The 22,894-nt window shown below is 46.6% G+C and overlaps 2 protein-coding genes across 4 annotated transcripts in view; one reads left to right on the top strand and one right to left on the bottom strand.

Annotated features, from left to right (window-relative positions):
• Positions 1-276: 276 nt before the first annotated feature.
• On the bottom strand, positions 277-17,116 carry LOC122368606. Of its 3 annotated transcripts, XM_043342728.1 has the most exons (8): positions 16,934-17,092; positions 15,256-15,443; positions 12,424-12,563; positions 11,386-11,544; positions 10,331-10,475; positions 7,693-7,782; positions 3,029-3,211; positions 277-2,980 (listed from the first exon to the last, which is right to left on the bottom strand). In XM_043342728.1, exons 2-8 carry the CDS (start codon positions 15,403-15,405, stop codon positions 2,237-2,239), a joined length of 1,611 nt encoding a protein of 536 aa, XP_043198663.1. In that variant the 5' UTR covers positions 15,406-15,443; positions 16,934-17,092; the 3' UTR covers positions 277-2,236. The 3 variants fall into 3 exon arrangements, with proteins under 3 accessions (XP_043198663.1, XP_043198664.1, XP_043198662.1); XM_043342729.1 differs by having other exon boundaries at positions 277-3,211; positions 16,934-17,116; XM_043342727.1 differs by having other exon boundaries at positions 277-3,211; positions 17,045-17,069.
• A 1,375-nt stretch (positions 17,117-18,491) lies between these two features.
• LOC122368603 (DNA cross-link repair 1A protein-like) overlaps positions 18,492-22,894 on the top strand; it is a 34,759-nt gene continuing 30,356 nt past the window's right edge. The window contains exon 1 of the mRNA XM_043342714.1: positions 18,492-18,573. The gene's annotated coding sequence lies outside the window, so the exon portion shown is untranslated. The remainder of the gene's footprint in view (positions 18,574-22,894) is intronic.

Below are 22,894 nucleotides of genomic sequence, written 5' to 3'. Positions count from 1 at the left end.
GTGATAAGTTTTACTATAGATAACATGAATCTAACATGAATAGATAACATGATTCATGTTATCTAAGGTTATACATAACTTGATGCTTGCAGACTACAGAAGGTGCAGTGTAACGCAGCATCAAGTAACCATCCCGTGATGATGATGACAATGTTTACTTTGTAACGCTTTTGTGACTGATGAGGCTTGAAAACCAGAAAATATTACATGTGATGACTTACATGTGATGCACACGTAGTTTCAATGCTTCGCTTGGAGGTGTTTTATAGTTCAAGATATGTAATCAAACACGTTTATTACAAAAGCGACAAGAAGGCCAAGCATAGCATAGCATAGGAACGTCACTAAGGAACACTACGGGGCGTTCACATATACAAGAATCCGTACAAATATTGATAGAAATTATGTTCATCAAAGCTCGTCAATCAAGACATTACATTGTCAAACGCGCATCATTGTTCGTTACAAACGGAACAGTTCGGGTTCCTCTCTGGTCAAAACCCAGCTTCCTACAATCCAACCACAGCCTACCACATCACATGTCAGTCGGTAGTCAATTCAACACTCCCTCGCAGCTGCCAAATGCGTCGAAACATTCAATGGCCTCAGAATACTGGCACTTGGCTTAGGAAATGCACAGTAGAATCACAAACTCTTAGCCCTTTTAGTGCGATGCAGAGGTAAAAAATGGTAGTTAAACTTCAACCAAGAGTAACAAAATGAGCAAAGTATCAACGCAATAATACAATGGTAAGAACACCGTCGCTTGTCATGTTACATGTCTTATGTGAATGAAAATACAATCGCTAACACAACCGATATCACTGAATAAAAAACGAACAAAAACCATTCTTTCCAGACGTCTCATCACATTTCTGATTCCCAAACCCTACCGTATTGTCATTGGCACACCATTCCAAAATAACACTGGTCTCTGAAAGCTCTCACAAATATCGCGATCAAACGACTCAATTCGAGTGCTACCAACGTGCCCGATGCCATATCACACACATTCCTTACTCGTCACTGAAAGACCGACTAAACGAAGAAGTTCGTTGATTCAAAACCAAGTAAGAAATCGTAATACTGGAACGTAAGGTTCCTTTCACCGATTCTCATAGAACGGCGGAGTGTGGTCATAGAAATGACCACCACAACGCAGGGATTCTTGTGAACAAACACTTTACTCTAAAGAAACGATTACATTGAGCTAACACAAGTCGCATAATACACCACAGGAAGCAGCATCGAGTCTAACAAGCGTGTCTGGAATTACTTAACCTAATGTCTTTAAATGCATAAAAATGGTGGATATATAAATCACGGGAACGAGTGCTGAAAAGTTTCTTGATAACGGTACATTGAGGAAATGTTCATACGTGAAACGTAACCGTTTAAGCCCAGCATACGACTACCGAAAGGCTGCACCATATTATAGTTTTCCAGCAAGACTATCACGGAAACATGAAACATTAAATATAAAAACCAAAAACATCTTCAGCACACCCTTGTCCGCAGGTCATTCCCTCTCCACGTCTACACGACTCTTTGGAAGAAACCTGCAGAAAAGCGTCCCCGGGCAGTATCTAGGCAAGATAGCTGCCAAAACGACACAAACTCTGAGCTTTCAGCTTAGCACACTACAAAACTAACAAATGCAAGCTACAACATATAGCCGAAGCGCAACACGTAGAACGCCCTGATTTGGTGTACGATGATCTTACGAGGCTCGATTAGGAACGGAACTATCAACCTAGCTACCAAATTGGCAAACGCACCACCTTACACCTAATGAAATCGGAGGAATACCTGGGAAAAAGGAAATTGATGACGTCGCCTGTGATCTTCGGAAAAGAAGTGAAACTGCAAAATCTACCCGCGGTGGCGATATTTTTGCGGAGATGCAAGTTTGGCGTTTGATCTCTGTTAATGTGATTAAGGCACCAGACAGAACTTTAGGCAGGATTCTGGACAGGGCTGTACGTCGAGAAACGACGCCCAAAATTTCTTCTGATGAGACGTAGAAAAGCTCATGCAAGTCAATAAATCACTGTCCAGTTGTGAATAAGATCCACTCAGCTTTTTGTGAGTGAAGCAGATGATAGAATAGCCAATTATGAAAATATTGGATCTTTTAGATGATGAGAATACCAAAATTTCCACACTAGCCAAAAATGTCCGCACCATGAGATGACGTTGAATCTGTGAAAAGTATTCCTTACTAACCATCCAGTCATCAGAGCAAAACCTTGAGTCCAGCGGTTAACGATACCATGACCACTACCGAGCACAGCCTGCCGCAAGGAACCGTACTAGGACCACCAGAGGACGATCCGGCGCCTTTGGACTTCACAGCATCAGCTTCTTTGGCCGTCACAGCTCCAGTGCCTGCATCGGATGGCATCTTGTCATCATCATCGATGTCATCACCATGATCATATTCATAATCATCACCATCTTTCCAGTTCTCTGGTCGCTGCTTCCTCTCCGAATCCTGTTCGTACTTTTTCTCTCCTTTCAACCCTGCTTCTCCCTGACGTAGTTCAGTTTCACCCTGGCGCTGCTGAGGTCGTTCCGTCAGCCCTCCCGAAGACGGTGACGTCTGGCGTGGACGGTATAAAGTCACAGTCGTCTTCACACGCACTCTGACGGGCCCTTTGGGCTGTGTGACTGCCGTCTCCTCGCTGACGTCCTCTCTTCCCATCCCAGACTCGTTTCCATTCCAGTCCCCGCGGCGTCTTCCCTCTTCTTCCAGACGCCTTTCTACACCCTCAGAACTATCTCCATCGTCCATGATTTCCCCGTCGCTGATATTTCCTCTATCTTTGATAAGTCCTCCGTCGTCAATGATTCTACCATCCTCAATGCTTCCTTCGCCCTCCATTCGATCCAATTCCTGCTCCACCGGATTCTCAGCAGCGTCATCTTGTCCCCATTCCTCATCCTCCAACTCCTCGCGTCTCCCACCCTCCTCTTCTCCCCTCACGTCTTCCTCTCCCTGCTCTTCTGACACCCTCCCCTCTTCTCCTTCCGTTACATTCACTCCCCACTGCCTCCGTCTACATTCTGCCTCTTCTTCATCCAGAGAGGGAGCGGAGGAGATACTCCACTCCGGCGGGGCCGGGCCAGTCTGGAACTGAACCCGCAGCGGCTTACCGATCTGGGAGCTGGTGGTGGGGCCCGGACGAACGAACAGGTATGACGGCCGGCCCTGGGGGAGAGAGGGGGAGGGTGAGTGAGTAATGGGAGAGAGTGAGTGATGGGAGAGAGAGAGAGAGAGAGAGAGAGAGAGAGAGAGAGAGAGAGAGAGAGAGAGAGAGAGAGAGAGAGAGAGAGAGAGAGAGAGAGAGAGAGAGAGAGAGAGAGAGAGAGAGGAATGGAGGGAGAGGGAGGGAGAGATGTCAAGAGAGGATACGAGAGAAAAAGAAGACCACACAGAGTAGGAAGAAAAACAAGAATGAAAGGAAGAAAGAAGAAAAAAATGAGAGGAAAAAAGGAAGCAAGAAAGAAAGAAGAAGTAAAGAAACGGAGTCATACACGATAATAAAGGACAACGGGAGGCACAGCACATACGAAGAGCCCAGAACGCGCCTGGAGACACGGTGAATGAATAGGCCGATGACACGTTCCGATATACACAAGCCTTGGCGCAGACATACACACAAACACACCCAGCCAAAAACACAAACAGTGCCACACAAAGAGTACAAAACAGTCAGCCAGTAAACATTAGGGAAACATGAGTCATTTGGTCAACAATGGAAGCAGGAGGAGCAAAGCATACGTGGTAAAGCGCGAGCCACGAGTAGCATGGTGGATGTGTTTAGCCCCATGTTTAGCCGTTTAGCCTAAAAAACAGGAACAAATGTGTTTTGGATATAAATTTCCCATTCTTCGTCTCGCTCCGATCAGCAAAACATTTTCTTGAACGATATTGTCTAATATTATATAAATGATCTTTGAAATCACCAGGAGGCAGGAACAAAGTCATCCGTATTCCGTACAAATGTCGTAAATATTTGAGACCGGTTTCGTATTCTGCACATCAGGGCCGATACCGCCAATGTCTTATTTCTGCCAACTGGTGTGCCGCAAAGTGCCATTTTCCCAGTTAACCCGCGCCCTGCTGGGGGGGGGGTGTTTGAACACCCCCCCTTGTGGTTTTTCGCGAATATCTCAAAAACGGCGGCGCGGAGCGCCGCCGTTTTTGGTACACCTTATCATACATCAATTCTACACATGTTGTGAAAATTTCAGACCAAGGTCATTCAAGGTCAGGTCACCAGGTCACTTGAAGTGACCTCCCCTCATAAAAAGTTTCAATGTCTGTCATAGCTACACCGAGTGACCGATCGCTTTGAAACTTTCAGCGATTGCTAAGAGCAATAGCATGTACAAAATGTATATCTCAGAATTTTGATATCGATGACCTAAGGTCAGGTCAATTTTGCGACCTCCCCATTATAAGTCAATGGGAGAAAATTGAAATGCGCCTCTTTTGGATGAAAGACATTATAAACACTCCCAAACACCGAATTACAAGTGGTTTAGACACACTGAACATGAAAATGGTGTCCATGACCCTTGTTTATGCCCTGAGGTCATCTTAGGTCACGAATGGTATCTAACAGTTTTTCGCAAATAACTTTTGATAGAGGCATGCTAGAGCGATGAAAACGCCTTAGATGTGTTCAGCTCGACGATACGGATCGACTGATATGCAACATGACCCTTTCCGGTCAGGTCATGACCTTGACCTGAGGTCAAATTTTCAAGTTGACCTTTCAAGGTCAAGTTATAGTTCATTCGATGCGTCTTGACGAGAGGAACACGATGCCGGTAAAAGTAAGCTCGTACAGGGCTTGGGTCAAAAGTTATTGAAGAAAAACTGTTTCCGAAAAAATCGGCTATTTTTGCAGTTTTTGCCCCCTGCAGGCAAAACCGTTGACGTTAGGTCAAATCTGAGAGAATTACTCAGAAAGGGCGTTAATAGGGCTATCGAATGCGCTTTTCCGCGGCGCTGTAGCTCTATTGGTTCCCGAGTTATGCGTTGGCTTCTTGGAAATTTTCGCCATTCGACCTGGAAATCGGCGAAATTTTGCCTTCAATGACCTCTGGTGACCTGACCTTTGACCTGACCAAAAAATTGACCGAAGTGATTTCGTCATTATTTTTGACGCTCTTTCGAACGCCGCCTTTCGCGTATCGCTACGTGGCCCAGGAGCCGAGATACAAGGGGGGGTGTTCAAACACCCCCCCCCAGCAGGGCGTGGAAATCCAGGACCCCCAGCCGGGCGCGGGTTAAGTAGGTAGCCGGCCGGCATTTTGTTAGAGGTTTACTAACCCGCGCCCCGTTGGGCTCTGCCGAGCAACGCGCCCCGTTGGGGGGGGGGGGGCATTTTGGCCCCCCCCCCCCTAAGATCTAGAGAACCACGCAACGTAGCGACAAGCGGCAAACGGTGTTGGATAGCCCTATCAGGGAACTACCTTGTGACGCAATTTTATTGACCTAGGTCAAACCGATGACGTCACAGGTCAGGTCAAAAGTCCAATTTTCACCGTTTACAGGCATTTCAAGAAATGCGTTGTAAAATCCAGTAAAATGCATTTCATTGAAAATCATCGATGGGGAAATGTTATTCAGACACATATTTTGCTAGTTGAGGTCACTGATACCAGGTCAGGTCACTGAGGTCAGGTCACTGGGGGGTCACAATATGAAAGTGTCGTGTGATACATGTTTTATGGTCCATTTTACATGACAAATGCGATTATGTGGGTCAGGCAGCCTTTGGGGCCAGCTTAGGTCACGTTTTGGTCAAGGTCAGGTCAAGGTCAGGTCAAGGTCAGGTCAAATAAGGTCAAATTTCAAAGTTGATATTTTTGCATAAAATGGGTATCGAATCGATGCAGCTCGTCACGGGGAGTTCAATGGTGGTCTTTGTTTTGCCGTACGAGGTCTAGAATCGCTAAAAATTGAGTTCAAAAATTTGACGTCATCATTTTTGAACAGTTTTTTCGCTATAACTTGGCCAAAAAACGAGATATCGATCTGAAATTTGGTATGTATATAGAAGAGCGCAGGGACTATCACATATATTCCGGTTTTTTCGAAATTCGGAAAAATTTTGGATTTTTTTTTTTTAGTTTTTCTAAAAAATCAATTTTTTGAATTTTTTTGGGTTAAAAACCCAAAATTTTGAAAATCCGAGATAGCAGTTTTGTAGCGCCGCTTTTTGTCTATTAGACCGTATAAAGAACTTTGAAATTGCTTGATAACTGTAGATTTGGTGAGCGTTTCAAGATTGCATGTTTTTTGCTCATTTTTGCTCGAACATGACCTCAGTTTGACCTCAATAACTCCTGACCTAAGGTGACCTAAGACTTGAAATTTGGTGTGAAGGTGTCAAATTGATGCCCGGAAAGGTACTGAAAATTTGGCGGCGCTGCGCGCCGCCGTTTTCTTGCTATTCAGGAAAAACCACAGGGGGGCCAAAATGCCCCCCCCCCCCAACGGGGCGAGGGCTAATGTAAGCTGCCAAGTGGCAACAAAGCCGCAACCCTTTTCGGGAAATGCATCGTTTGTCCTCATACCTCCGGGCTGATAGCATGCCATCGAAGTCACCCTGACGCAAAATACCCAACCAAAGATTCATTCAAGCGGTTCAACAATGCAAAAGGATACGATTGCAATCAGCGGGGAATGTCCGCCTTAGCAGGACTGTGCGACACGCGAATTACTGCTAACAGGAACAGGGAAAAACGGGCATCTAAAAATATTTAAACGATAGTCTGCGGCCATCTGTGATGTAGGTACTAAATACCCAACAACTCTGGCTAGAAAATCGCAATTATTTGGCGTCGAAAGCATCATTGCTATCCAAATGACGTCAATAAGTTTCATGTGACGTAACGAATATTTACAGGAAAGCAATTCTCGAATTGGCGTTGCGTAAGCAAACAGCTCTACGGAAGCACGATAAAGCTAAAGGTGTTCAGTTAATCATAGTACATTTTGTTTGATTTGTTAACACACCGTGTCCAAAGATCGATCTAACTTTCTCTGTTGAATGTTCAAGATCACGTCAATTGTTAGTCCTGCATTTTCAAGCCCTTAGTATCTGAGAAAAGCAGAAAATTTAGGACACTTTCTTACTGGACCTCCATGCTTAGTGCTGAACAGCGTTATTCTAGCACGCAGCATGTGCCATTTATCTTGATTAGAAGCTCTTATAAACAATATTTGCCACTTTTCTAGGCTAATTAAGACCCAGCGTCCGACAGTTTGGTTATTTAAGATCATTATCATTTTATTTACAGCTTGCATCACGTCTCAAACACACATGGTGGCAAACATCAAAACACATCGAGCCAATCACACGTCACGAAAACATATATAAACACATGTCACAAACATCACATAACGGCGGATGTCCGCTTATATAAATACAACCCACGTGTGTACGTAACTCGACAATAGTGTAACATTAATGCGGCTATCCACATGCTTAGCAGAGTTCGAGAAGAGAGCCAATACCAAGCTAAGACGGATGGAGCGGCAACAATAGATGGATAGATGAACTTAGACCATAAACCTTTTTCAATTTTCGAAAAGACGTCTGCCAAACCACTGCATCCCAAATCCCAACCCACCAATGGCGAGCGTCCATCCCAGTGACGTCATCGACCTACCTGCGGGATGTCGAACACTGCACAGTCGGTGAACTCCTGACACGTGACGTCATCAGTTGACAAGGAGTCCAGCTCGCCGTCATCCATACACTGGAAAGCAGGGGAAGCGAGTGAAAGGACGACATCGCTGACCTCCGAGCGAAGAGAGACCGGTCGTGAGATGGGAAGTACGCGCGGGAAATATTATCGAGGCAGGACCGCGTGAGTTTTGAGAATGTGAAGTTGTGAAATGCAAACACGCGATATATGTAGGGAGTAAGGCCTTGGAAACGACAAGTGTTCCGAGTTAAAAATATTTCTAGCGGCTGTAACAAGCAAACCTGAATGGACTTTTCGTCAAACCTTTCGACCAAAAAGACTCATGCAACCTTATATTTAACCCTCGCCGGACCTATTGGTTTTCTACATACGCGCCGGCCGAGGGGGGGGGGGGGGGCGGGTACGACCCCCCCTCGCCGTTTCGCCCCTGGTGGAGCTAGCGCGTCGCGGAAAAAACGAGCGTGTGCGCCGTTACGAGACGCAGAGATTGGTACCCGATTTTAAGGTCCTAGGTCAACCGGTGACCTCTGAGGTCAGGTCAAGTGCCCCAAGGTACGGTTCAGTTTTTGGTGAATAACTTCGCAAAAAACGGCCGCAGAGCGCCGATTTTGGCAGCATCGTGTTCGTCTCGCTCAGGCGCGTCGAATGATATACTTTTTGTCCGGGTCAGGTCAACTTGGGGTGTTGACCTCAGGTCAAGGTCAGGTCAGCACCCCCAGGTCACGAAGCTGGTCGAAAGAGGTCATGTCGCATATCATTCGATTCGGCAGGTCTTCCTAAGTCCATTGGTGGCTTTCCCGACTCGCTAGCTCAATTTGATCAAGAGTTATTGACGAAAAACTAATATGATCTTGATGACGTCATAAATGACGTCAGGCAAGGTCAACATTGCAAAAGTGACGCATCTAACCTTGCAAGGAGTGCATAAAATCACGATTCTGTGTGCTTGAGATAGTTGGAGATCGTTCCCAGCGCCAGAATAGCAGTTTTCATTTTTCCCCATTGACTTATAATGGTGAGGTCACGAAAATGACCTGACCTCATATGACCTTTAGGAAAAATCCGAGATATACAAGTTGTGGGACTCATAATGGATACTAGATCCTGCAAGTTTCATTTCCCTGTGACATCTCCTCTGGCAGTGAGGGCGTTGCGAAGTTGCGACATCTGAAGACCGTGCAGAGGTTCACTTATGACGTCATAGGTCAGTGACCTGACCTGACCCAAAAATGCGGTTGGTGTCAAAAGATGCGGCTTGGATCAAAGGTCAGGTATGCCAAGTTTCAGCTCTCTATCGCCAGCGTGTTCGGAGCTATCGCAAAAAAAACCCTATGGGGGGGGGGGCGGCACCCGCCCCCCCCCCCCTCGGCCGGCGAGGGTTAAAGGAAATAGTTCACTTTCACGAAATTATTTTTTTGCAACGATTTATGATTTTTTATGTTCAAAATAATCAGCAAAGTAAATAAAACCTTTTTATAACAAAATATTTTTTTTTCTATATTTTGATATAGGAAGAACTTTTCAGTTTCTGTAAGGCACACGCGATCCAGTATGAAAAGAGCATGGGTCCCGAAAATTCTTCAGAAACAGAGAAATTATCGCAGCCACCGGCATTTGGGCGATCTGCTCGATCTGATAATGTTCCCCTGAATGTCCTAATTGATCAGTACGAGAATTTCTCTAGAGTTCTCGTAGATAATCTCTCTAGTTTCTGAAGAATTTTCGGGACCCATGCTCTTTTCATACTGGATGGAAATATATGCAAGGCACACATCCTCAACGCAAGACACCTTTTTCGGGACGAGAAATAGAATATCTTTGCCTAGGGTGATCGTTGGGCTGTAAAAGCTCCTGATTTATGCTCGTCTCAGCCTAAGCTACGGAACTGCTATTCCAGTTCAAAACCCATGTTAAAAAGTGAACTATTTCCTTTAAACCAATCACAATGAACAGTGAACACACAATTTGATCATGCATTTTGGGCGCAAATTAGTTGAGCGACTTTGAACTTCTTAGTTCTTAAACTACATGAATCTAGATTTTGCCTTAGAACCGTGACTAAAAGAAGTTATAAATGGCTCTTCATATACAGCCCAGTATCGTGGGTAAAGCCATGCTCCTAAATATTCATTCTGCCACGATCCCTGTCAGTGCAAACCGTCAACTAGCGGCACCTAGCGGGCTGCTCCGAAATCGTAGCTTACAGGCAGTCCCATTTTCCACAGGCGATTTCCTTTCTGGTCACTACTCACTTCTCTTTCTTACATCTCTCTCTCACTCACTCACTCACTCACTCACTCACTCACTCACTCACTCACTCACTCACTCTCACTCTCTCTCGCTCTCTCTCTCACTCACTCACTCACTCACTCACTCACTCACTCACTCACTCACTCACTCACTCACTCACTCACTCACACACTCACTCACTCACTCTCACACTCTCTCTCTCTCACTCACTCCCTCTCTCTCTCTCTCTCTCGCTCTCTCTCTCTCTCTCTCTCTCTCTCTCTCTCTCTCTCTCTCTCTCTCTCTCTCTCTCTCTCTCTCTCTCTCTCTCTCTCTCTCTCTCTCTCTCTCCTTCTCTCTCTCTCCTCACCTGCAGTTTCAGACAGGCCACGGCTGGCGTTCGGTCTCCACTCCTGACAGCCACAGCGGATGGTCCGAGCTCCCCACCGTCCGGTGACCACGGTAGTCTCCGGTACTCCAGCCGACCCAGTCGCACGTCCCACTCGCCGCCGGCACTGTCAGAGAAGACCGGTGTAGAACGCGTCAAGATTCGCATTGGATACGCGGTATTTAGTGTGGGAGTATTGTGGGGAGTATTACTCATGAAAACATTGCCTACCAAAAATCAGAAAACTGGCCGTTGCAAAACTCGATATGCTCATTGCTGATGTCTGTGCCAAAATCAATATCAGGGTTCATAATTAACTCCTCCGTTCCGTGCTTCTATCCTCAGGATACTGAAATCCTTCTCCTCCACGCCGCAACCCCCCTCCGAGCTGGACAGGCAACTTTATCTCATGCGGGCTGCTCCCTTGGAGCGGCACCGCTGCTCCCGAGGGAGCGCACCCCGTAGCCGGGTGCAGTGAGTGCCTTGGGGCTGGTTGGCCTGTCCTCTGGACGGGCTCAGCCCCGGCGACTCACTAGGGTGCCTGCCCAGACCAATGTCTCCCCCTATATCCTATCATCCTCCCGGCTCTGCAATGGTCTCATTGGACCGAAAGGGCCTAACCCAACAAAACAAAACAAAAAATCATAATTAACTGAATAATTGATCGCTTTTTAGTCTTCAACTGATTGGATTGATCTAACTGGTCTAACTTCGGGAATAAAGAGCAATCAATAAATCAACTCACAGTAACAGAAAAAGGAGATGAGGATATGATTTATTAACATCGTGAAACACCACAGTCAACAGTTCTGTTTCCCTAAAACTAGCTACAAATCTAACAGCTATAGCTCAACCCCTCTACCGGTTTGTCCCCAGATAATTATTAATTAACAACTCCGCACCAAACCCCAGCTCCCGGGGTCCATTGCGGTATATTATACCCTCCTTCCCACAACACTATTGAAGAAAGGACCTCATTGGACTACATCCCGCACCTCTCACGACAGATGCACTACCAAACCTACATCATTTCTCACCTGATCAGGACGGGTGTGCTGCCGATCCTACAGAAGATCCATCGTTGGTTCTCGGCCGTCTCGGGTTTCCATAGCACCTGAACTGACACTGTATCCACGCCGGCTGCGCCGCAAACCGACCAGCGGAGCTCGGAGAGGGAGCCGCCCACTCCTTCCGGGCTGCCGAATAGCAGCAGTTCAGTCATCAGTAGCGAATTAGGAGGGTAGTTAGAGAAGAGAGAGAGAGAGGGAGAAAAGGGATGGTCAGATCGAGTGAGATATTACAGATACTGACACACGGAGCAGCGTAGTTTGGGGAGGGATCCGCCGACTCCTTCCGGGTTGCCGAGAGAGAGGGAGGGAGTGAGAGAGAGAGAGGGAGTGAGAGAGAGAGAGAGTGAGTGAGAGAGAGAGGGTGAGAGTGAGAGAGAGAAAGAGAGAGAGCGAGAGAGAGAGAGAGAGAGAGAGAGAGAGAGAGAGAGAGAGAGAGAGAGAGAGAGAGAGAGAGAGAGAGAAGAGAGAGAGAGAAAGAGAGAGAGAGAGGAGAGAGAGATAAAGAGAGAGAGAGAGGGAGGGAGAGAGAGAAGAGAGAGGAGAGAGAGGGAGGGAGAGAGAGGAGAGAGAGGGAAAGAGAGAGGGAGAGAGAGAGGAGAGGGAGAGGGATAGAGAGAGCAAGAGAGGGAGAGGAGGGAGAGAGAGAGAGGGGGGAGAGAGGGAGAGAGGGAGAGAGGGAGAGAGAGAGAGAGGGGGGAGGGAGAGGGAGAGAGAGAGAGAGAGAGAGAGGAGAGAGGAGAGAGAGAGAGAGAGAGAGAGAGAGAGAGAGAGAGAGAGAGAGAGAGAGAGAGAGAGAGAGAGAGAGAGGAGAGAGAGAGAGAGAGAGAGAGAGAGAGAGAGAGGAGAGAGAGAGAGAGAGAGAGAGAGAGAGAGAGAGAGAGAGAGAGAGACGATTATAGAGATATACTGACACACGGGTAGATACTCTTCAGTCGACGTTCGTTGGCGGTTGGAGACAATACTGACCGGGTGGGGACGGACAGGGTGGGATAGGACAATACTAACCGGCTGGGAAGGGCTGTCAGTCTCCGTTGCATCTCGGTTCCATCGTCTCTCCTGAGCAGAAGTTCGGCGCCCCCCACGTGCGCCAGGTAGGGACCGAACATGCGCAGCTCCACAGCTTCCTCCTCACTTACTGGAGACGGCTGCAGCATAGACATTCACTCAGTACAGAATGGCGGGGGACTTATTTAGAGACGGCTGTGGCGCACAAGCATACAATATACGAGCACGCACAAGCGTACGATATACACTATGACGCACAAGCTTACAGTATAATGACAGGGACAGAAGTACATATTTTATCTGAGAACTGAGGACATGTTAGAAACTTCTGATCGACATGACAAATATAAGTAACCAAAAAGGAGCGCGTCAGCGACAAAGGAAACTAGTAAGTGGTAGGGAAGTGACCAGTCAAAGTGGTAAAAGACTGAAAGTCTTGCGGTAATAGAAAGCCTGGTTGTTGTGAAAACAGTGGGGCTAGCGAAAATTGCGGCTGGAAAAATGGGCTAGCGCTGGGAAAATTGACTCAGCCATCTCTAACACCTGGAAATCGTAAAAATAAAGACATTCTTAGGTGTTGTTTTTATCCGCTGGGACTGAAAGCGTGAGATGATGTTTTTCGTACTCCAGCGTAGATGGGTAGCCATACGGCTTCCACGGTTGACAGTGATGACATCAGTCATCTTTTGCAAGCTCGTTAAAGATTTGGGCTGTACGGGGATAAAGTACTTGGTCTGTATAGCTCAGAGGTAGAGCATTGGAGCGCTAATCCCAAGGCCAGGGGTTCGTATCCCCGTACAGCCCAAATCTTTAACGAGCTTGCAAAACATGACTGTCATCACTGTCAACCGTGGAAGCCGTATGGCTACCCATCTACGCTGGAGTATAAAAATTAAGACATTTTACCGACAAAATAGCGCACGTTAAGTAAGCGACTTTTTTTTGCTATGAAATAAGAGTTATGCCACGACATTTCGGTGATCACAAAATCCAATTTCTCTCGTCCGCTGCAATCAAACCGCACACTCAGTGCAATGAAGGCACCATTCAAACCCATTGAGTGGCCACTCTGCAGAAAACTCTGACGGTCCAGCTCTGACCCGGGAAACCCCCGAGCCTGGCCTGTGTGACCTTGCAGTGACCCCTGGTGGCCTAGCCATGTCACCCAACACCTCGTCAGTCCTTCAATCAGCCACAGTAGCGATCGGCGACTCTGCACAGAGCTCGGTGGAGTGTCAACTAGCCATTGTCAGTATTCAACGTCTCACATGCAGATGATATCATACAGACAGCAGAGTGAAATATCAAGGGTCAAGGCTTGCAGAGTGAAACATCAAGCGTTAAGGCTAATAGAGCCAGAAGGGTGTCTCAAAATCAATGTCACGGTTTCCGCTGTTACAGTCTTACAACGTTCATATCACATCACACATACAGAAGGATTGACAGTCACTGTTAAACAATACATGTATTTCCCTTTATCAATAATAAAGACCAGCATAAAATTCGGATTTCGGCACGTCGGTTATTACGCTGTCCGGCGTCTTCGAGCCGACCCCGGTTGCTGGCGCTAATCGTTCTTGTCGATCTCATGTTTCGGTTCAACCAGTTTCGATGATTTGTTCCTGGATGATCGTCGACAGTTTTCCAGGTCCGGGTGAAAAATCATCGAACGTTTTGAAAGGTCGACGTGTCTGCCACAGCGGCACTGATTCAAAAATGATCCTGGAAGTGTCCAGCAAAATTTTGACTTCTCTGGTAGGCCTTGCTTCTCCTTGTTATTGTCAACGCCACCTTCTTGACGAGGATCTCTATTCTCTTGCAAGCAGAAGTCGGCGATAGCCGCTTGGCAGTCTGTAGAAGAGACGTCTAAGGCATAATGAGCACACTAGCGATTGTTCATCAGAAGCGACCCTGGTGGGGATAATGGATGAGCTTGAATGGGGACTCATCCAACCAAAACAGGTCATTGGGTCTACCTACCTATTGGGTGTCCAGTTGCACCTCACGGCTCACTATGCTGAACACCATCATCTAGCTCTTCTCTGTTTCCTTCGTAATTTGATCAGTTACCTTGGAGATTGGGTGACCGCATGGCAGTTTGTCTCCTTGTGCTGTTTTCTTGCCAAATGGCTTCTCCATTTTCGCTTCCCCGTCGTTGGCTTTTTCTCCTGTGATGTTTTGTTTTCAGGGATCTCCCCACCTCCATTGTGGGACAGTCAGCAAACATATTGCGACAATTAATCTAATCATGATAAGAGCTTCAACAGCTTGTGCTGACCACAAGCCCTAACCCCAGCAATCATGCAAACCGCCTGGCTGTACCAGTAGTGGTAGTTAAACTCAGCTACTTTATCACTCTGGGACACCACTGATCTACAATTTTTATGCCCTCATCCTCCACCTAGGTACACCTTGACCTGACCAATCAGTGTCATGGTCATCAATGGGTCACATCACTCATCACTGCTAGGCCTCTGAGGAGGCTTTTTGAAAAATCTTATGGAAGCTTATTCATAGTGTACCCTAAGAGATGACAACTGACAAGTATGAGTAGCTAAATAACATACAGCAATAGGAAGTGCAAAGAGGACAACTAAGTGCTGCTATAACTCCCTCATTTTGTTGTGTGCTACGAACACTCAAGGAAAAAGTCAGGGTCCAATCAGATGAGAGCAGGAGCCAAATCCAATCAAGTGAGCTGCAAAGGTTGAGTATGTCAGCATCAACCACACAAACACAAAACATTGAGGACTGGACAAGTTATCTGTTATAGATCCATCTCATCTTACTTAAATCACTTGTAAGAGCCCCATTTCCACACTCATGACTCACCAGTGAAAAAGTGGCTGCTTCCACTTTGACTTTTCGCTGGCTACTGGCCGACTTTCTGGCACGGTTCATTGACTTCCGACTGTCTGCCTGGGCTGCACATGATGCTACCAGAAACAGCAGCAGAAAGACAGTGACAGCATTGTCACACATGACTTTCAACACACTTTGCCTTTCACTGCCAGCAGCACCTGAGAAAAAATGTTGATTTTGATATCAGTATTGGGATTTTAGAACATTACCAAGGATTCAAGTTTTACCTATTGATCTGCTGTGATGTGGTTACTAGCACAACTCCATATTTAACACTTCAATCTGTGAGTTGGAAGAGTTTTACAGTTTATCAAGAGCAGACAGCTTTAATGACACTGATGGTAGAGTCTGAAATTGAGACAAGGGTCCAAACTATAAAACATCCACACACTTCGGCACGGTTTCGGCACGCGAGACCCTCGCGCGCCGAAATTCGGCGTAAGCGATTTTGCGCTGAAATTTCTGCATGATTTGCGCTGTAAGTTGGATGTCTATTTGCGCCAAAATTAAACATAAAGCACCTGCGCACATCTACCGATCTAGGCTATATCAATCAGACAGAGCGTTCCGGGATTGAGCGTCCGAATTAGTTGATGCTTTCTAGTTCCTTCGAAACCCAATTCCACGATACGCATAGCGCACGGTAGCGTTATGCCGTGAAACAAGGCCCGGGGCGGAAGTTCGGAGCCAGAAAAACCGGCGGAGCGGTGTGTTCGAGACTGGCGGGCGCCAGCGACGGCCGGGCAGCAGAACAGCACGTGCTCCGGCACATCAGCCTCTTCTCGGCTCGGCACACGGCGCAGAGCGCCGCGGGACACTGCTGGCACGCCGCGGAGGTAAGACTGCCGAATCGGTGCAGGTACTGGAGCGAGCGGCCCCAGTGGCCCACCCTCATCTGATGCACTGAAACGGCGTCCTCTCGGTCCTCTCCAGGGGTAGGGAGCTGCTGCTGCAGCGTGCTCCCGAGGAGTGGCTTGAATAGTGACTCGGACCAGTTGTAACGCCATTGACACGAGGCCGCACGATACACACAAGGCTATAGAACTCCACCCAGGATACACCACCCAGGTCAGCGAGTGGGTGGCGGAGGGAAGGGCGGCCGCTTGTTTCGCCAGGTTGTCCGCGCTCCCATTCCCCTCAAACCCGCAGTGGGCAGGAGCCGGGAACCCACTGCAGGATTAATCCACGATGCTCGGCGACGCCCAACAAGGTCTATCTCTGCGCCCAGGGTGGAGGCCTCACACGGGCGGACCCTTCTCCATTTCCGCAGAATAGCCTCAGGGCGGATCGAGTCGGGGTACGCGACGACCGGGGTGGGGGCGTCTCGTCCTGATCCCTATTGACAGTCGCCCGCAGGGCGATTCTGCTCCTAGATTGGACAGCGTGGCAGAAAATTTGGTGACCGCCTGCGCCATTCGCTGAAGAATTATGTGGACAACCCCAGCCGAAAAATTCAGAGGCCATTACAAGCTGAATTGTGCGCATGCGAAGTCAGGCCGGAAGGCAATGAAATTTTTGGTGCAATCCCTTCACTATTCCAAATATATTCGGCATAGTGTATTTTGGTAAAAGTATACATTAAGTCCGAGGGACTGTCAAAAGAGCTATGTTTCTATGCTGATGCTAATGCTATTTTTCACATACCTACCTCACTGTCAGAGAAGAAATCACCTAAATATTGATTTTGGAGGCACTGTAACAGGCTGGTTATATAGCCCTGAACAGGCCCTTGAATAAAAATAAATTAATAGAAAATAACACAGAAATGCGAAGCGGGGACACGCGCGCACTACGCACGGTATATAGGGCCTTGCTACGCACCCTACGCACGCGTCACTACGCGGTTTTGAGACAGTGCTGCCAGATGGAGAAGGCTGTAATCCTCCAGATCAGTTACAAAAATCCTCCAGATTCCTCCAAATCCCATTGGCGGATCCAGATAGGCGGTCTTGGACGCTGCGGGAGGGCATATCTCCGAAAAGGTTTCTCCAAATTCTAAAAACTCATCGGATTTCGATTCCTTTCGCACTGCTGTGTAGTTTAAAAGATGCTTTTTATAATAAAAGTTGTTTAGTTTTCGTTTTATCCTTGAAAAAAAAAAAACGAAAATTTTCTTCGATTTTGGACGCTGCAGGAGGGGGGGGGGGGAATTTGCGCCAAATATCCCCCTTTGATCCGCCAGTAGTTCGGTACCTTCAAAAACATATGGTACAATCGTACACGAAATAGGAACAAATAGTCACCATGATATTCGTGGATATGGCTACAGACTGAGACATTCCAGTCTCACGGTGATAAAGGGCAGTGATATATCCTAACGGGTAGGGTGAAGCTGGGCAGGAAAATGTCTTTTGAGTCTTGAACGCGTTGTATTTTTCCATGAAATTGAATATATTAATCGGGTGACAAATCCTCCAGATTTTCCTCCAGAATCAAAAATCCTCCAAACGCGAAATTTGTCCGCAAATAGAGTTCAAAATCCTCCAGATTTGCGGAAATCCTCCAAATCTGGCAGCACTGTTTTGAGAGCGCCATATTTGAGCCGTTAGCGCATGATTCGCTCCACCGCACATATATTTTTACCGGACAATTTTTACGACTACAGATTTCCATTTCTTTCTACGTTATTTCTATGTTTCTGCGGATAGCGTCTTCATTTTCTGCCATATCGTATGCATGTTTGTACGCCACACTTATACACGTACGCAAAATACAGCATTGTAAATGAAATATGTGTTATCAAAGCCTGAGTGAGGCTGGCGCTGAGCCTAACCACAGATCGCCTAACGATTCAGAACCAAACTGTCTGTTCCAATCGGGCCACAATTGGGACGGAGTTGAAAGGTGTGTCCGTAGAGTCTTATTTATAGGCTCATGATTTTTAAACGTGTTATTTGTTCCTCGGTGCGCGCAGCACCGCCCTTTCCGCGTAGGCTCTGCTTTTTTTGCATTTCGAGCTCGTAATTTGGTAGCTGGCGGGTAAGTTGGCAGTTATATTCCTCCAACACTCCAAAAAAGTACCTCACGCTGTCGTCACAGAAAAACAGTTTTCATATAAGACAACAATATCGCGTGACTAAAAAAAACATCCAGTTAAAAGATACACGATTTTTAAACTCAGAAAAGAAAGCAATCCAGGTGACAGTCGCTTCAAGTTGTAATAAATTTTTGCTCGTCCTTTACTTTTCCATCCATGAAATCTGCAGTTGCCTCGCCTGCTCAAGGTCGGTCGATTGTCTGTGGGTGGTGTGATACGTAGTTGTGGATATTTCAGGAAATCTCCAAAAGGTAAGAAAGAAGAGTATTCTGCATGACTTAGTAACCCATTCTTTTGCTAAAGCAGTCGCGAATATGCTAAATGTATGCCTTGGAAATCGGATAAGTCGGCAATAATTGACGTCGGGTTTGCCGGTACGCGCCATATATGTAACAACAGGCGTGCGTTGGCGATGAAATTTGCTTAAAAGCTAATATATTCGTCAGTTTAATGCTTTTTTGCATTCAAAAATAAATTTTAAGACGAACAGTCCACTATTATGTGCTGTTTTGTTGTATTCTGTTGAGATTTGTTGAAATTATCTCAGCCACCTGTTTTCTACCATGCTGATGCCTGAAATTTGTGCAAGTGCCGCAGCACATGCCTTATGTTTAGTGCTTGACTGCTTGGGATATTTAAATGAATGTCAGTGTACATTAATATGTGAATATTTAGGAACTTATTGTGAAGAAAAGCTCACCTCTGAAGGAGTGTCATATTTTTAAAGACACCTGCAAAACTATGTAACTTTTGGTAGTCGTAAAACAGGCGCCTCGCTTGATTTTTGCAACCAAGGTTAGGTGCTATACCCAGAGATGCTTTCTAATCAAACCAAATCAAACCTAACCAAACAACCTGACCTAACTTTACCTGCAACCTACAACCAAAAACAAAACCTACAACTTAAACCCTACCACCTAAAACCTAAAGCCTACAACCTGCAACCTAACCTACAGCACCTCTCCTTGGTTGCAAAAAATAAGTGTGATGCCTGCTTTACTACTGCCTAACTTCATGGAATAAACAACCAGGTAATAGGTATCACAGTTATCAGTTATCACCATAATAGCCATATTGTTTAACAAGGCCATGGAAGTCTTTTATAGAGACCTACATTCTTCTCTATTTTTTCATCCTCTTAGTTTTAAGGTTGAGTATATCTGACTATGCCACCTGATACTTGCTTTGATCAGGCACTCTTTCCTCTAGTGTCCTGAGTACTGAGTATGTAGAGAGGGAATTCTATATAGGGCATCTATAGGATTTAGAGTATGCTTGCATCATATGTTCGGTTGGCTTCTCGTTGACGAATGGTGCTTTGGGGCTTACATTTGGATCGCATCTACTGGTATGATTACTCCAATTGGATAAAACCCAACTTCTTCTTCTGGTCAACTTTTCTCTGGAGTTCATTTTACTGTCGTCTGGTGTAAATGGGACAGTTTTTTTTCGTTTGCGTGCTATTGTGGCAAATATATGAATGTTCACGCTCGCCGTTGAGTGTCAATGTGTGTGTGAGAGTGCGTGGTGTATGCGTTAGTGTAATATTTGTTAGTGTGTGTTGCAAGAACAAATGCATCACAGTATATATGTGTACTTTTAGAATGATGTACTAAGTTAGTGCATGTGTGTCAGTGTGTGCTGTAGGTATGTGTCACAGTTCGTGCATATACCCATGTAGATGTATATAAGATATCAATGCGTTTACCTCTAGCTGTGCACTAAGTTAGTGCGTATGTGTCAGTGTGTGTTGTAATTATACATGCGTCACAGCATGTGCGTATATCCCTATTCCTAGATAGAGACATATATTGTATATAAGATCTCCATGCGTTTACCTCTAGCTACATATGTACCTCTACCTACCAAGTTAGTGTGTGTGTCAGTTGTGTGTTGTAAGTATGAACACGTGCGCCACAAAGTGTGTACCTCTAGCTGTGCACTAAGTTAGTGCGTGTGTGTCAGTGTGTGTTGTAATTATACATGCGTCACAGTATGCGCGTATATCTCTATTCCTAGAGACATTTATTGTATTGATCTCCATGCGTTTACCTCTAGCTACATATGTACCTCTACCTACCAAGTTAGTGTGTGTGTCAGTTGTGTGTTGTAAGTATGAACACGTGCGCCACAAAGTGTGTACCTCTAGCTGTGCACTAAGTTAGTGCGTGTGTGTCAGTGTGTGTTGTAATTATACATGCGTCACAGTATGCGCGTATATCTCTATTCCTAGAGACATTTATTGTATTGATCTCCATGCGTTTACCTCTAGCTACATATGTACCTCTACCTACTAAGTTAGTGCGTCTGTCAGTTGTGTGTTGTAAGTACACGTGCGCCACAAAGTGTGTACCTCTAGCTATGTACTAAGTTAGCGCGTGTGTGTCAGTGTGTGTTGCCATGCCGCTGTCACTGAGCGTCAGTGTTTACATTGTACGGTCCAGTCGTGTTCAGGCCGGTCTGATGGGGCCCATCGATCGGTATGACCCCCCCCCACTCCACTCCCTCTGCCTGCCCCCTCCCCCCCCCCCCCCGCCTGGACTCGTTCAATGGTAATCCTCCAGCGTAGAGGAATAAGTGGATCAATCCTCTAGTGCGGGGAGTGAAACCGTTACGTAAAGGTAAAATAGTTCGAGGGTGTGACTAAATGAAACATGCTCTTGTTTAACGCAAAGGCGGTGGTGTCGTGAATGGTGCCCGTTTCGCATTCGTTTGTTTATTTAAGTGGCATATGGTGACGACCTTTTTAGGTCATGATCTGCCGTAAATTCACTCGGTAGTTCTGTCATGCTACATTCGCTTCTAGCTCTCGGTCTGAGATTGAGAAAAGTTACCGGGTTTCGAAGCGTAGCACGTGTCGTTGCGTGCGAATGCGATTCATGCTAACGTCTTTTGTCGTTTACTGGGGGCACAATATCAGATGGTTTTTGTTTCATTACAACACGGTTTAAGTATCGCACACCAGTATCTATTTTTGGTAACCCGTGCCTGAAAACGCACCGGTGTCAATTTACAAATTGCAACTTGTATTATGTCATAAGCCGTTAGTTGAGTTCTTTGGCGTGTGAAAGTTATCCTAATAGATAGCCCACCCGCTAATGATTACCATTATCAGCCGATGGATGAACCAGTGTGTTGGGTGTCTATTATGGCGGGTGAAGTGCGGTCCAACAATCGCGCTGTTCCGGTGTACGTTACAACTAATTGGCGGCAGTGTGGCCCGTAAAAGAAGTTCCCAGCATGTATGAGCGTTTATGTGGTCATCTTGTATGCATGGTATTCACAAGTGTCTGGGAAAGTGTGGACACGGGGCTACGCTGAGTAATTGGTAACCACCCAAACGTCAGCTCAGGTTATGGTTTTGGCCGCAATAGCGGATCATTCCGACTATTGAATATTCGCTGTTTTAATATTGGAGCTCTCCCTTTTGTGGGAACAGTCGACATTCTTGTTGGTGTGCCCATTCATTTTGACTCATATACAAACATGGTGGAAAATTTGTGAAATGACATCGAAAACGCCCAATCAGGACTTTTGAAATGCTTCGAAAGGCGCCGGAATGAATGAGTGAATGAAGCTGTGTGGCAATACTGGTTTCACTCACGACTGTTTTATTTCTAGCTTTACTTGGTGATAAGAATCAAAGCTTTATGGCTTCGGGTTGTACGACCTCCAGTTGTGGCCAGTTGCATAGCATCGTTATTGATCGGGTTCGCTCGTGTATTTCTGTTGCTGTTTGAGACAGATTGAGGGTTCGAAGTGGAGTCTGTAACTCTGTAACTAGTGATTCATCGAACTCCGTTCGCCTCGCTGTAACAAGCGGCCTTGCGGCCCGGTTATGGCCAGTCGAGGCGGGGTCCGGGCGCGCTGCGGTCTCAGCTGCAATAAAACCGGCAGCTCTACCGTGGTCCGTTGCCTCGCAGGAATTCGAGGCATGCAGCGACGACCTCGCTGCACTGCTTGACAGACGGACACACAGACGGAGCGATGCCGTTGGTCGGTCTCACAGGTCGCAGATACAGACATACAGGTATATCAAGCGTAGGTCTACGCTTGATTACCACCTTGTGGAACCATGAAGCTGCATGTGGATGACCCTAGAGATGCGGTTGTAGCAATCTATGCACCAGATAAATTCAATGATGGCCAGTAACTTTGATCAAACAGACCTGGTAAAAGTCGAACCATCCAGCCGGCTAGACTAGACAGACGCCGTCCAAGCATCTCTATCACTCCAGTCACGACCTGTCGGCGGGAGTTGACCCACCGCTGGGTCTGCCGTCTGGACCAAACCATCCTCTCTCAGTCGGTTTGGGTTAGCTCTCCAGGTCGGGTAGGTCACTGACCCGCCGCGGCCGAGTCTGCACTCATCCCCTCCCCTCCCCACGGCCCACCCCCTCCGCCTCCGCCGCGAGTTTTTGCAGCAGCCAAGGCCGTCCGATGACCTGGGAGGTGATTGGTGTGCCTCGTCTGTGTGTCTGTGTGTCTGTGTGTACGATTTTGTCGATCTTCGTACCGATATGTCTGTCTGTCTGTCTGTCTGTCTGTCTGTCTGTCTGTGTGTCTGTCTGT

This window comes from Amphibalanus amphitrite, unplaced genomic scaffold, assembly GCF_019059575.1.
Source record: "Amphibalanus amphitrite isolate SeventyFive unplaced genomic scaffold, NRLGWU_Aamphi_draft 000960F_arrow, whole genome shotgun sequence".
Taxonomy (NCBI): domain Eukaryota; kingdom Metazoa; phylum Arthropoda; class Thecostraca; order Balanomorpha; family Balanidae; genus Amphibalanus; species Amphibalanus amphitrite.
Note: the sequence above shows the minus strand (reverse complement) of the source record. Positions and strands in the feature narration are given on the sequence as shown.